This window comes from Melopsittacus undulatus, chromosome 6 (genome assembly GCF_012275295.1).
Source record: "Melopsittacus undulatus isolate bMelUnd1 chromosome 6, bMelUnd1.mat.Z, whole genome shotgun sequence".
NCBI classification, from domain to species: Eukaryota; Metazoa; Chordata; class Aves; order Psittaciformes; family Psittaculidae; genus Melopsittacus; species Melopsittacus undulatus.
Window position 1 is genome coordinate 30,582,148 of NC_047532.1, and position 15,740 is coordinate 30,597,887.

General features: G+C 40.9%; 1 protein-coding gene across 1 annotated transcript in view; it reads left to right on the top strand.

The window, feature by feature from the left end:
* RHBDD1 (rhomboid domain containing 1) overlaps positions 1-15,740 on the top strand; it is a 33,180-nt gene that overhangs the window by 2,067 nt on the left and 15,373 nt on the right. The window contains exons 2-3 of the mRNA XM_031047290.2: positions 753-1,271; positions 10,274-10,406. Coding sequence (XP_030903150.2) covers positions 839-1,271; positions 10,274-10,406 — 566 coding nt within the window. The 5' untranslated portion in view covers positions 753-838. The remainder of the gene's footprint in view (positions 1-752; positions 1,272-10,273; positions 10,407-15,740) is intronic.

A 15,740-nucleotide genomic window follows, 5' to 3' on the forward strand; every position in this document is an offset into this window, starting at 1 on the left:
CCCTTTTTAATCCTGTTTTATCTCGCATAGATCGGGTGGAGATTAATATATTGCTGTAACTGTCTGGACGTGCTTTTTGAGTGGACAACTGTTTTATGTGCTGTTCTTGTATGTGATACCCTCCTCAGTTTTTTCTCCATTGCATACTTTTAAACTAAACTTTGAATTGCAGTCACTAGGAGAGCAATACAAATTTTCAAAGCTTACATGTAGAAGTACACAGCTGTGTCTCTGTTACTTGTTGAAATTGTGACTTTTAATTTTCATTCCTGGCGCATATGGAATATTATGAAAGTTTTAGAAATGGTCATAAAATAGTTTCTACACATAGCAAAGATAGAAAGCCTAAAAACCAAAACCCAGAGAAGAAGTTTGATTTGTTTTCTTTACAAAAATTAAAAAAAAAAATCTGATGGAATCAGGATATTAATAAGAACATGTTTGGAACACCCAGGGGTTTTATAGATGATGCAAAGCCTGTCCAGGGACATGAAGGAGAAGCTGCAGGCTTTTTAACTCACAGTGCTTGTCTGGATTATCTCTATAAATACCCTTTGTTTGTGTCTCATGCCAGTTTGAAAACTGTGTGGGTTTTTTAATTTGAATTTTCTTTCTGAGTAAAAAAAATCTCAGCTGATTACCTTGAAGAATGCATTGTGTTTAATTTAAAAAAAAATTAAAAAAGGCAGTGATGAGCTTGAAAACACCTCTGTGTATGTATAATAAAGCAGATATGGTTTTCTTTCTTTCAGGATTTCTGAAACTTGTATGGCTTTGGATTCAAACAAAAGGCTAGAAATCAGTGTAATCTTCATATTTCTTTGAATAAGAAGTAACAATGCAACGAAGGCAGGGAAGAGTCAATGCTGGACTGCTTTTGCTGCTTTATCAAATTTCTCAAGTTGGACTCCAGAACATTCCTTCTGTTACCCTTGGGGTACTTGCACTGAATATTTTTTTCTTTCTGAATCCTGTGAAACCACTACCTGAAGTGTGTATCAGTGTAAATGAAGGCTTCTACAAAAAGAACTGGCAGCGTTTACTACTTTCTCCTGTCCACCATGCAGATGATTGGCATTTATATTATAACATGATTTCCATGCTTTGGAAGGGAGTAATGCTGGAAAAAAAGCTTAAGAGCACATGGTTTGCGTACATAATTGTAGTATTTTCGGTGCTGATTGGAGTTGTTTATATGGCATTGGAATTCATGCTCGTGAAAATTCTGGATGATCCTTCATATGAAATGAATTGTGCTGTAGGTTTTTCAGGTAAGGCACATAGTTGGTCCATTTTACATATGTAAAATACAGGTACTATATAACAATATTAGAATGCGAAACTGGATAGGTGGACATTTGTGTACATGTATCTGGTTGTTATGCCAGTAATGTTATCCTGGTTTTTAATTAAAAGCAGGTACTCTGCTATGTAATTGGGTAGTGTTGAGATCTCACTCTTAAGATTTTTTTTTTTTTCACCAGATTAATCTCTAGTTTCTCACATAGCCAGATAGCAATTTACATGTCCCTTTCCTTGAATGAACAAGTTACATTTAGTGTTACAATTATCCAGGTGATGCAGATTTATGGCTTCCCGTGCTTTATGGCCAAAGGGACTAAGATGCTGAAGAGCAGTGCTACTAGCAGGCAGGGCAAATACTGGTAGTGGGCCAGATGGGGTCCCCATCCCATTCCTTATGAGAGACTCATGGCTGTGCATATGTGTGCATACACACTTTCTTGTTTATATTTGACCCTGGAATGACAACATATTGTCACTGGATAAGTTAAGGAATTTTGCTAACCCTTGTTTTCTCTGGTGTTAGAAGGGAAGAGAAAGAAACTTTCTTCATGTGTTTATTCAGTCTATCTATATTGATGTTCAACTTTGCTATCTTTTTCATGTCATCTTTTCCTCATAGATTTTTCAGATTTTTCTTTTTAAGACAAATGTGTGATCTTTCTCTTGAGAGGAACTTTCTAAAAGCATCCTGAAAGTTCAAGTAAATTATGTGAATTCATTCTGTCATACTAGCTATTGCTTGCATAAAACAGATAAAACCCATCTTCTCTCATCCCCAGTCACATTCAGGTGGGTTCGCTTCATTTGATATTTTAGGCTTTCTAGTATCCCCAGTTGCTTCCTAAAATGGGGGTTTTATCCCATAACACAGCCAACAACTCTTTGGTAGGTTTGGATTACTTGCATTTAAAACCTTGTAACTTACTTGCATCAATTTCCATAAAGAATCATTTTCTAATTTTGTAGAGGTCATTGATACGTTTTCCTGAATTCTCCCTTCATTTTTGATGGTAATATTTAGTTGATTTGTTAACACAACATTGGGTTTGAGTCGATTTTTTAACATAACATTAGATTTGAGTTGATTTGTTAACACAGTGTTGGGTCCGATTGCTGTTGTTTGCTTCGTTTCCTCCTTTTTAATTAATATCAGTGTTCCCCTATCAGTTCCTTTTTCCCATAATCGTACTCCCCAGGTATGTCCAACTAACCACCCAATATCGTGGGGTAATAATATTATGACTTGTAAGTGAGTTCAAGTCCCCCTGTTTATGATTCCCCCTGCAAAGTCATGGGTGGGATGTTTACATTTTTCAGGTCCCCATTCTACCTTTAAAAACTTGTCAGGATGTTGTGGAATCCACCCCCCAGTCACTATGGTCTCACAATCCCAGTAACCACAATAGTAGTGTCCAGGGTAATCATAATATCTTTTCCCTGGATTGGAACTGGGACACCAATAGGTATCAGTTATCCTTGTGTCAGCTTGAGCTTCTTCTTTTCTTTCAGGTGGTCCCTTGTATACTAGGGCTGGCTCAAAGAGTTCTAGGACAGGGATTGTAAGGGTTGGAGCTCCTGCTGTAAAAGTTGATCTCAGAAGTTTCCAATCGTCCCATCTGGTGATGGTCCAATTGAAGGGTTGGTGTTCATTTTCAAAAGTAGTACTTATTAGTACTACTAAAGTTATGGCCTTTATCATCCTCACTCGAGTATACTGCTCTGCCATTTCTTGCCTACTTCTTAGCTAGAAGCAACGGGTTATCGGATCTTCTTGGCAGCAGTCAGTAGTCTTCAGAGGAACATGGCCAGATTTAGACACATACCATCACTCAGAGGCCAACTGTAATCAAAATATTTCTGGTTTGGTTTTCCTTTCTGATTGGATCTTTCAATACAATGTCCCTTTTTCCCAGTCTTTTCAAATACTTCCCAAATTTCAGGGATAAAGAGCTGCCTGCCTCAAGATATTTTAATAATTTCTACTTCCATGTCCAATTTTTATAACATATATTTGCCTGTTGCAGGAGGAACAATATCAACGACCTTTACAACTTTGCACATTCTATTTAAAACTCATACAACATGTATACCTTGCTTAATTCTCAATACACACAAACGTGGGAATTTCTTCCCAATTAAATTGTTCTGGAATTTCAGGAAACACTCTAGGGTTTATGAATTCCCAAGGTTCGAGGCCAAACCAACTTGGTTCAGGTGGTTTTGATCTGTTTTTGTAGAGCGCCGCCTTCCTGCTTTAGAGTTACTTTTAGGTTTCCTGGTTGACTAGTCACCTGCCAAGTTTGGTCCTTTACTGGTCCTTTCACTCGGCTGACATGCATCCACCCCCATTCTGCAGTTCTGATCGCTGTTTCTGTGGTAAGTGAAACAACATAGGGTCCTTCCCAGCGAGGAGTCAAGGAGGACTCTTTATAAGTCTTAATTAATACTTTGTCTCCTGGCTTAATTTTATGTATTGTTATATCTAATGGGGGTCTTTGTGTAACCAGTCCTTTTGCTCTCAGTTTCTCTTTTCTTGCCATTATTTGTATAATATAAGGTCTTACCTGCGTTTCCTCAAGCCTGGGGTGATCTTGAGGAATTTCCATATCATAAGGCATTCCGTATAATGTTTCGAAAGGTGAAATTCCTACATCTCTGCGGGGTAGTGTCCTTATGTTTAACAGAGCCAATGGGAGACACTTTACCCAGGATAATTTTGTTTCTATCATCAACTTAGTTAACTGCTTTTTTATTTCCCCGTTCATTCGCTCGACTTTTCTTGAGCTCTGTGGATGCCATGGGGTATGCTACTGCCGCTCTACCCCCAATGCCAAAAGGGTATCTTTGGCTATTTCTGGTGTAAAATGCGAGCCTCTGTCAGAGTCAGTTGCCTCAATTACCCCATATCTGGGAATTATTTCTTCTAGCAACACTTTCACTACCATCTGGGCTGTTGCTCTTGCAGTTGGGAATGCCTCTACAAAATGAGTTAGATGGTCCACTATTACCAATAGATATTTGTATCTGCCCACCTTTGGTAATTCTGTAAATTCTATTTGTATCCTTCCAAACGGTCTATGGGCTAACTCCCTTCCTCCCTGGGGTTTTTCTCTTAATTGTTGTTTATTTACCTTCTGGCAGGTAATACAATCCTTTATTATTTGTTTAGCTATATTGTATACTCCTATACATAAGTATTTGTAAATTGGTCTACTAGAGCTTGGGTTCCCCAGTGAGTTTTCTTGTGTATTCTTTGCATTATTCTTAGGGCTAATGATTTAGGGAGTACCTCCCTTCCATCTGGTAGCTGCCACATTTCATCTGTGTTCCTTATCCCCATTTGGGTCAATTTGGATTTCTCTTGGGCAGTGAAACTTAGGACATAACAGCATTACCTATGGAAGGAACAGGTTTTGTACTCCGGATTCCAACATGTACAACAAAATGCGTCTATTCCAAAGTCTTTCCAACAATCATAGCAGGGTGGTTTACTTAGATCTTCCCCACAATTAATACAATCTTTTCTGCTTTTTATAGATGGGGTAATAAAGCAGCTCGTTTTGCTTCCTGATCGGCAATGTTATTTCCCCTTATTGAACTTATTCCCCTTTGATGTCCTTTTATGTGTACCACTGCTATTTTAATTGGTTTTCTTATTGTCTGTAGAATTTGTATTATTAATTCTTCGTGTATCAATCCTTTTCCTTGGGAGTTTATTAATCCCCTTTCCTCCCATATTTTCCCAAAGGTGTGTACTACTCCAAATGCATACTTTGAATCTGTATATATAGTCCCAATTTCTCCTTCCAAGTATTGTAAAGCACGTAATATTGCATATAGTTCACATGCCTGAGCTGACCAACTGGGGCTTAAGGGTCCTGATTCTAGTACTTTAAATGTTTTTCCTTCAATGACAGCATATCCTGATTTTCTCTTTCCGTCAATTACCCGAGAGGATCCATCTACAAACAGCTTTTCCCCCTCTATTAATTCTTCCTCCTCTAAATCTGGTCTTATTTTAGTTTGTTCCTCAATATTATTGAGACAATCGTGAGTTAATTTGTTACTTGGCTCCCCATGTAAAAACTGTGCTGGGTTTTGTTAACTCGTTGTTTCCAAAGTCAATTTCAGAGAAGATATTAAAATCCCTTCATATTTTAGGAGCCTGGCATCTGTGATCCATTTATCAGCTTTTTGTTGTAAAACTCCTCTAATGTTGTGGGGTGACAGCACTTTCAACTCTCCTCCGAAAGTGACTTTGGTTGCCTCCTCTACTAGCAAGGCAGCAGCTACTGCCGCTTGTAGACATGTGGGCCAACCCCTACTCACAGGGTCCAACAATTTAGAAATATATGCTACTGGCTTTTTGTTTCCTGCCCATTCCTGGGCTAGGATTTCAAATGCTGTCCCTTCCTCAGAATTAGTAAACAAAAAAAATGGCTTCTTAAGGTCCGGTAAACTGAGTACTGGAGCATTTATTAACTCAGTTTTTAGGCTTTCTAATTTTTCCTGGTCTTCTGTGGTCCATTTTAATAGCCCCTCTTTCGTTAATTTGGCATATAAAAATTTTACCTTCCCACTGTAGTCTTCAATCCATTGCCTGCAGTAACCTAACAGTCCCAGTAGCTGTCGCACTTGTCGTTTACTCTTTGGAGCTGGTAGGGACAATATTCCCTTCACCCTTTCGGGATCTAATTTTTTTGTTCCTTTACTTAGTTGATGTCCCAAATATTTTACCTCTGATTTCACAAATTGTAATTTAGAATTTGATACTTTTAATCCTTGTAGACTTAAATATTTTATAGTCTAATAGTTTCAGTTCTTACAGCTTTCTCATTCTCTCCTGCCAGTAATAAATCATCTACATACTGGTTGAGAGTAACACCTTCACTTATTTCATATCCGGACAAAACTTGTCCCAGAGCTTGTCCGAATAAATTAGGAGATTCTGTAAATCCTTGGGGAAGTACAGTCCACCTTAATTGCTGTTTTGTGTGGGTATCTGGATCCTCCCATTCAAAGGCAAAATAGTCTCTACAGTCCTCCTGGAGTGGGCATGCCCAAAATGCATCTTTTAGGTCTATCACACTATACCATTGATCTTCAGGTCCCAGTTGACTTAAAAGAGTATGAGAGTTTGCCACTACAGGGAATTTAGTGACTGTCCATTTATTAATTTCTCTTAGATCATGTACTAATCTGTATTTTCATCAGTCTTCTTTATGGGTAAAATGGGAGTATTATATGGAGACATGCAAGGTTCCAATAATCCTTGTTTTATTAGTCTCTGGATTTCAGGTTTTAATCCTTGTCTTCCCTCTTCAGATAATGGATATTGTTTTACTTTAACTGGTATCTCTGGATTTCTTATTGTGACATGGAAGGGCTCTATATCCAGTTTTCCTACGGTGTCTGGGGTATACCAGACTTTGGGATTTATCTCCCTCTCATCCTCAACATGCAGGGGACATAATTTAACCATGAGCCTATCTTCTTTTATATCTAAACTAATTCCTAGTTCAATCATCAGATCTCGTCCTAACAAATTATAGTCAGCTTCAGGTACTAGTAGTAAGGACCCCACCCCTAATTTAGATTCTGTCTCTAATAACAAATCCTTTATTACAGGCACCCCAAAGGGTTCACCTTTTGCTCCTATTACTTGTACTTTCTTCGAGGATATTTTACACTCTCGGGGCACATACTGAACTGTGGATTTCTCCGCTCCTGAGTCCACTAAAAATACAATGATTTGTTGCTGGGGCCCTACCTTAAGTTTTATCAAGGGCTCTGTCTTTTTCTGGGTCCCCAGCAAATAAAGCCTCTGACACCCCTAATCTTCTTTAAATATTTTCTCATCTGTCATGGGTTGAGCAGCAGCAGTCATTTTTACTCCTTCTTGTAGCTGGTGCATTGCTGTGTTTTGACTTCTGGGCTGGGAACAGTTACTTGATAGCGAGCATGTTTTGAGGGTGTTTTTATTCAAGGCCTTTTCTGAGCATGTGCTCTGCCGGGGAGGAGGGGAGGCCGGGAGGAAGGAGAGACGGGACACCTGACCCAGGCTAGGCAATGAGGTATTCCATACCATAGCACGTGATGCCCAGGAGGCAACTGGGAGAGAGAGAGCTGGGGGGTGGAGCTCTGGAGGAAAATGGGGGAGGGAGCACGCGGTGCTTGGCCGGGCAGGGTGGAGTGAGTTATGGGTTGGTGGCTGGTGGGGTATTGTATTCTTTTCGCTTGTTATTGGCTTTATCATTATTATTTGTAGTAGTAATGGCAGTAGTGATTTGTGTTATGCCTTAGCAATTAAACCGTTCTTGTCTCAAGCCGTGGGGGCCACATTCGTTGTATTCTCCTTCCTAACTCTCTGGGAGTTGGGGGAGCAAGAGGTGGGGAGTGAGTGAACTGTGCGGATTTTGGTTTAAACCACGGCATCATCCATTATTCTTTTTCTGCAATCCCTTTTCAAATGTCCCTTCTTTCCACAATAGAAACATGTTTTTTCCCTTCATTCTTCCCCTTCTGGGGATTTCCCAATCTCATTTCTTTGCTCTCTTTTCCCATAGGCAGAGTTGAATCTCCCTCTAGGGGGACCCATTCGCTGCCCTTCTCGAACTGCAGCTACCATCATTCTCACTTGTCTTTTGTTAGTCTCCTCCTCCCGCCGAACAAAAACTTTTTGAGCTTCCCTCAAGAGTTCATCTAATCCCTTGTCCTGCCAATCTTCTATCTTCTCTAACTTTTTCCTACTGTCTGACCATGACTTGGGCACAAACTGAGTTTTCAACAGCGCTTCCCCCACGAGAGTGTTGGGATCTAATCCTGAGTACAATAAATTTTTTCTAAGTCGCTCCAGCCACTCGGTGGGGGTTTCATCCTTCTTTTGTTGTTCACTAAAAGCTTTATTAATATTCTGTCCCCTAGGGACTGATTCTCGAATCCCCTGGATAATAATGATTCTCAGGTCTTGCATATGGCCCTGGTCACCTGCATTCTGATTATCCCAATCGGGTTTCTGAAGGGGCCATTTAACATCCCCAGCGGGACCCTGTTGATGTTGCTGATCCCATATTCTCATTCCAGCCCTTCTGATCATTCCTCTTTCCTCTGAGGTAAACAATATACCTAGAATAGACTGCATCTTGTCCCAGGTATATATGTTTGGTCCCAGAAATTGGTCCACCTTTTCTGCTATACCCAGAGGATCCTCCAATAGGTGTCCCATTTCCTTTTTAAATTCCCTGACATCTCCAGAGTTAAGAGGGACTGCCACATATCCCATACCTGGCTGTGGACCTCCCATCGCAATTTCTCTTAAAGGATATAACGAGGCTGCAGTCCATTTCTTACTTTTACTTCGTGTAACTGGTCCCTTGGACTCAAGGGTATCAGGGGTTTCCTCTGGGTCCCTCGGGGCACTTGGAATGTTAGAGGGACTCTCGGGCGGGGGTGAAGGCTGAGGTGGAGGAGGAGGGGGTATATACGGTGGGGGCGACATAGGAACCTCCTCCTCTGTCCTAGTCTTTTTTCATCCCCCTTTTTCTTTTAAGGGGTATAGATTGACCCTAGTCCCTGATTCTATCCATAAATGAGCGTACTCACTCTCATCCACACTAAATGGTTCATTTGAATTAACATAAATATTTAAAGCCTGGCAGATTCAGTCTTCAAAGCATCCAAATACGGGCCAATATAAATGATCACATCTAATTTGCTTACCTCTCCAAACTTCCATACAACAATGTATAATTTTTACTTTATCCTTACCCTGCTTAGAAGGGTAATCATCCCAATATTTAATCATCGATCCCAATGGTCTATCCAATGGTATTTGGGGTAACCTAGCCGTAAGCTTCAATCCCCCCATGGAATCAGAAGGCTTGCTTTTCTTCTGTCCCATCTTCCAGAGTGCCTTCTCACACGCAGGCAGTCTTTTGCCCCCTGTTCATGGCCCAGTCCCTCACGGGAGATGGGAACCGTGCTACTAAGGGGTCTGCACTTGCTTCGTCCTCAATTGGACGTTTCACACAGGCACACTCCGGGATACCCAACCCCAACCAAACAGATTACCGGCCTATACTTACGCGTCCCACGCGTCTTCGTTCGGATCTTCATGCACAAAGATTACAGGGTTGCTGGCTTTCTTTTGCTTACTATTGAATCTTGAATTTGTTGGTCAAGGTTCCAGAGGGCAGGTTTCCAAACAAGGGCCACTAATTAGTGGGGCGCCTCTCCTGAAAGGAGCCTTCCTCAGAATTGCCTTGATGGGAGTCACGGCACCAAATTGTTATAAGTTAGTCTCAAGAAGGGGCAGAGACTGTTTATTTGAGTCTCAAATAAGGGGAAGAGACTGGCTATTTGAAATTAATCAATTTATTAAGCAAGCAATAGTAAGCAAAACAGCGCTGGGCGGCCGGGGAGTCTCCACTCCGCCAACGGTGCGCACCCCCTCCCTCAGGTTCTTTCCTTTTATACCCTTTTTCCTCCAGTGTACGTGTCCTTCTTGTTCTTATCTTTGCATGTGGGGCTTGTTGCTGGAGACTTTATTCTATCTCTTGGTGGTCGCGGGGATGAAGATAAGCTGACTTTTAGCCTAGTTTCGCTCGGTGGTCATGGGGGTGAAGATAAGCCAACTTCCTCCTGAGTTTTGGCCTAGTTTCGACACATCTACTTGACACATCCTGGTGCAAGCTACTTTCCTTCTGACCTTTTACCTAGTTTCAACATATCTACTCGACGCATCCTGGCTTTGGGCTATCTTTATTTAAACACCAGATGCCTACGGTTACAATCCTGCATAAGCAGATACAGGGCTGTTACAGTTGGTTTTCTTTAAGCAATATTCTAAAGTTTACAAGAGTGTTCTAAATTTTTACAATATAATTCTCTCAAATTGTAAGACCAGTTTGATTGAACAGACTCCATTTATCACATAAGTACTTTTTACATTATTTTTTCTATTTTGCAGGAGTCTTGTTTGCTTTGAAAGTTCTTAACAACCATTACAATCCCGGAAGAGTTAGCAGTGTCCTTGGATTGCAGATATCCAGTAAATATGCTTGTTGGGTGGAGCTGGTAGCTATTCATTTAATCTCCCCAGGGTAAGTGCATTTAATGTTTCAAAGTTAGGAGAAGAGTTTTGGGCTATCTGAAGTAGTTCAAAATGTATTGTGAAGTATGTGTAGTATTAGCTGATATCCAAATGGAGCACTGGGGCTAAATTGAGTGTCAAGGTTGTAGTCTGCATTTTTTCCTAAACATCCTCTATTTTGAGCTCATTTAAAAATAAGATACTTAAATACTGTGCCCAGAAGAAGGTATTACTAAGTGTTTGAAGGAAGATAACAAAAATTGGTGGACAAGGAAAAGTGACGTGTTTTCAGTGAAGTAACCAAACTAATATACTGTAATGCCAAGGGGGCTTCATTGGCAAAACAGCATTTCGCTGTTTGCCTGCTATGTCTGTCCTTATCCCTTCAGCCTATTTCTTGAAGTCTCTCCTCTAATTTTGGTAAAGCTGTTATCCGGTATCCTACAACTTGTAGCGGTTTCGCTGTCCTGCAGCATTGTTCATCATCTCCCTCAATTTTCCTGTGTCCTTATTGCTGCCAGCACAGTTCATCTGCCCCTACCTCTGTGAGAACAGTGACTGTCTTAGTTGGCAGATAATTTATGGAGTGCTAGTAGCAAATCTGTAATTTTCTTGTATAATATTTAATAACTGTTCATCACATTGGAGAACATATGTGAAGTACAGACACTGAACTTGGAAGCTACCAAATAGCAATTAATATACAATTTTGCACTTTTCAGAAAGACGTAAAGAAAAAAAAGAGAAAAGGAGGAGGGGGAGCAATAATAATATTGTCCTTGCCAGATAGTGTGATAGAATGTTTCCTAGACCAGAATGAGAATTCAAACATTATTTATATTAAGCACTGGTTTTATTCCTTTATGACTTGCTGCCTTATTGACTGCACCAAGTAATCCTATGCTAAAACACAGAAGAGCTGCAGAATGCTCTGTTGCACATGCAATTTTAAGTGTGAGCTGGGAAGCCACTTACATGACATTACTACAAACATAAACCAAATTTTTCAGTGTATTAAAAGAAATCTAGGAAAATATAAACTGGCACATTAGCTTAATGTAGTTTTTACTTGGTGATATGTTCAATATTACTGTTTATTTTATTATTAAAGAATAATGAAAGAGCATTATGTCTAAAGTGCAACCATAAGCATACTGTACTATATCTGGTAGAGGAAAAACACGCGTTTAGTGGCTGGCTGGTGTTTTTCAGTTGCATTATTGCAGAAATGTCTTTGTAAAAGTGTATAGAAGTCCAGAAATAATGTCAAAGAACTTTTGTGATTTTGTGGAAACTTACGTGGCTGCGTGGTGTAAAGAACCTCTACACTGTTGCATGCAGTCTTGGTTGTTATGGGGCCCATAGAAGACAAGTAGTTATCTCCAGGAATTCATGTTCCAGAACACAAAGTGTTTAATTATTATCTGCCAACTGCCCAGAAATGAGCCATTACAATTGTAACTCTTGGAGCATTTCTCCTACACACTCATGTTTGTTCAGGGCATAAGGTCCTCAGGCGAGTGAGAAGAGCGTGCAGTAAGCTCACTGCCCTGGACTTCAAGAGAGCAGACTTTGGGCTCTTCAGGAACCTGCTTAGCAAGGTTCCATGGGATATAGCCCTAGAGGGCAGAGGGGCCGAAGACTCTTGGTTAATATTCAAGGATCACCTGCTACAAGCTCAGGAGTGTTGTGTCCTGACTAGAAGGAAGTGCAGCAGGAGGGCCAGGAGACCTCCTTGGATGGATAAGGAGCTGCTGAGAAAAATTCACAGGAAAAAAGAGGCTTCAGGAAAAAAGAGGCTTATAAAAGGTGGAAACAAGGACAGGTGGCCTGGGATGAATACAGGGATGTTGTCAGGGTAGTTAGGGACCAGGTTAGGAAGGCTAAGGCCCAATTGGAGCTAAATTTGGCAAGGGATGTTAAAGATAATAGGAAGGGATTTTATAGGTATGTAGCAGCTAAAAAACAGACTAAGGACAATGTAGGCCCCCCTCCGGAAGCTTTCAGGAGAACTGGCTACACAGGACTTGGAGAAGGCTGAGGTTCTGAATGGCTTCTTTGCCTCGGTCTTCACTGGCAAAGCCTCTGACCGCAGCACCCGAGTCTTGGAAGGCAGACGCAGGGACTGTGAAAACCTAGACCTTGGGCCCACTGTACGAGAGGATCTGGTTCGAGACCATCTTAAGAACCTGAATGTACACAAGTCCATGGGACCTGATGAAATCCATCCGCGGGTCCTGAAGGAGCCGGCGAATGAAGTTGCAAAGCCACTGGCCATCATATTTGCAAAATCATGGCAGACAGGTGAAGTTCCTGATGACTGGAAAAAGGGAAATATAACCCCCATTTTCAAGAAGGGGAAAATGGATGACCCAGGGAATTACAGACCAGTCAGTCTCACCTCTGTGCCTGGCAAAATCTGGGAGCAGATTCTCTTGGAAGGCATGCTAGGGCACATGAAAAAGAGCAAGGTGCTTGGTGACAGCCAGCATGGCTTTACTAGGGGGAAATCCTGTCTGACCAATTTGGTGGCCTTCTATGACAGGGCTACAAAAGTGATGGACAGGGGTAGAGCAGTTGACGTCATCTACCTGGACTTGTGCAAAGCGTTCGACACTGTCCCACATGACATCCTTGTCTCTAAATTGGAGTGTCATCAATTTGATAGGTGGACCACTCGATGGATAAAGAACTGGCTGGACGGTTGCACTCAAAGAGTTGTGGTCAACGGTTCCATGTCCAGCTGGAGACCAGTAACGAGTGGTGTCCCTCAGGGATCGTTGTTGGGACTGGTCTTGTTTAATATCTTTGTCGCTGACATGGACAATGGAATTGAGTGTGCCCTCAGCAAGTTTGCCAATGACACCAAGCTGTGTGGTTCTGTTGATAAGCTAGAGGGAAGGAATACCATTCAGAGGGAGCTTGACTCACTTGTGAGGTGGGCTGATGCCAACCTCATGAAGTTTAACCATGCCAAGTGCAAGGTCCTACACCTGGGTGGGAGCAATCCCAGGCACAGCTGCAGGTTGGGCAAAAAGGAAATTCATGGTAGTCCCGCGGAGAAGGACTTGGGGGTGTTGGTCAATGAGAAAATGAACATGAGCCAGCAGTGTGCATTCACAGCCCATAAAGCCAATCGTATCCTGGGCTGCATCAAGAGGAGTGTGACCAGCAGGTCGAAGGAGGTGATCCTGCCCCTCTACTCTGCTCTCGTGAGACCTCACCTGGAGTATTGTGTGCAGTTCTGGTGTCCTCAACATAAAAAGGACATGGAACTGTTAGAACAAGTCCAGAGGAGGGCCACGAGGATGATTAGGGGACTGGAGCACCTCCCGTATGAAGACAGGCTGAGAAAGTTGGGGCTGTTCAGCCTGGAGAAGAGAAGGCTGCGTGGAGACCTCATAGTAGCCTTCCAGTATCTGAAGGGGGCCTACAGGGATGCTGGGGAGGGACTATTCATTAGGGACTGTAGTGATAGGACAAGGGGTAACGGGTTGAAACTTCAACAGCAGAGGTTTAGACTGGATATAAGGAAGAAATTCTTTCTTGTTAGGGTGGTGAGGTACTGGAATGGGTTGCCCAGGGAGGTAGTGAATGCTTCATCCCTGGCAGTGTTCAAGACCAGGTTGGCTGAAGCCTTGGGTATATGGTTTAGTGTGAGGTGTCCCTGCCCATGGCAGGGGGGTTGGAACTAGATGATCTTGAGGTCCTTTCCAATCCTAACTATTCTATGATTCTATGTTCTAATACTTAAGTGTCTGATTAAATGGTGTTGCTTTGTAGATCAAGTTGCATAATTTAGTTTTGAAAAAATAAGAGTTCAGTAATTAAGGCAGGATATTTGTCTTGTCAGAAAGACATGCAATGTATTTGGAGCTGCCTCAGTGGAATGATGCACCATGATCACCCGAGAATCTATAACCAGTGAAGGATTCAAAAGTAATATTGAGGCTATTGAAAACTTTGATTTTTGTGCTACGAGAGGATTTAGGCTTTTACTGGCGTCTGTTAATTCTTTTCTTTCTCATGAATATTTTAGTTCTAGGGCAAATCTAAAAGCCGTGTAATATCCTTCTGATCTTTGCCTTCCGTAAAGTAAGGATATTGAGATCTAGACTTTGTATGGCAATCCTTGGCATTATTTCTTTGATGGAAGAACAGGCATGTGGAAAGTTATATTTAATCTGTTTCTTCCAGAACTAGGCATTTGGTATCTTAAGTCATTTATTCCTTTTGCATGGAGGTACTCTACCTATACTCACTGTTAAAAGAAAGCTTATCTTTGAGGTTGTTTTGAACTAACTCAAATACTTATCAGACACTTTGGGGTTTGGAAGCTGGACATTATGGGTGTTTCAAAACTCAGAAAGTTAAGCACAACAAAGGATGAAAATAATCGGTAAGTGGAAAGCTAGGAGTGGAAAAGTGTAGAGGATGTTGGGTTTTTTTTTCCTATTTTTTTTTTCAGAGTTCAGAAGTGTTGACGTTGATATGGTGAGTGTCCAGAATTGTTCTTTTTGCAGTTTGTCAGAAATTTGCTGTTCTGGAGTTCAGAGGATCTCGGAGAGGTGTAACATTTCAGCAGAGAGATGCATTCAGAGATGCATTCACTGCATCTCTGAAAACTGAATTAGGCATTTCTCTAGGCTTCTTTTTGACCTGTGTTTTGGTAGGCATCTGATAATGTTTTGCATATCTGTTAATGATGCAGTTAATAAAATATATAATTCTTATTTAATTTTTTTTTCTAAATTAGTTTTAGTCTTAGATTTGTTTCCAAATGTTTCTTTATAACTTTTTCTAAATAAACCATGTTGATGTGTTGATCTGAGTGAGTTCTGTTGACTTTTAATTAATTGTTGCTTCATTTCACTTAGGTTCAAGGATATGCAAGAAATTAAGTTGTTTACCTGTTTTGACTGCAGATCACAGTCGATACAGGTAAACAGAAATATAGAGATCCCCCCCAAGAAAACTTCCAAACCCCAAACCAACAGCCCAAACCCCCACAAAAACTAATTTATATGACATTTTAAAATGTAAGAACATATTTTGACAAATGTGTTGCATAGCTTTAATAACCTTACCCTTATGAGATCTTTTTATATGTATCTATCTTCTGATTTCATCTGCTCTTTTAACTTCTCACTTGTTTAATGCTTAAGGATATCACTGAGTTGTCACTGGTTATCAGTCAGATTTACTGTTGAACTGTTAATTACTGGGTTTATTAATGAGTACTATTCGTCATGAACAAAAGGGCTAAGAAGAACTGATCAAAAAAAAAACCAGAACCACCCCAGGTTTGACAAGGAATGGCATTATGTGATAAAAACTGTTTTAT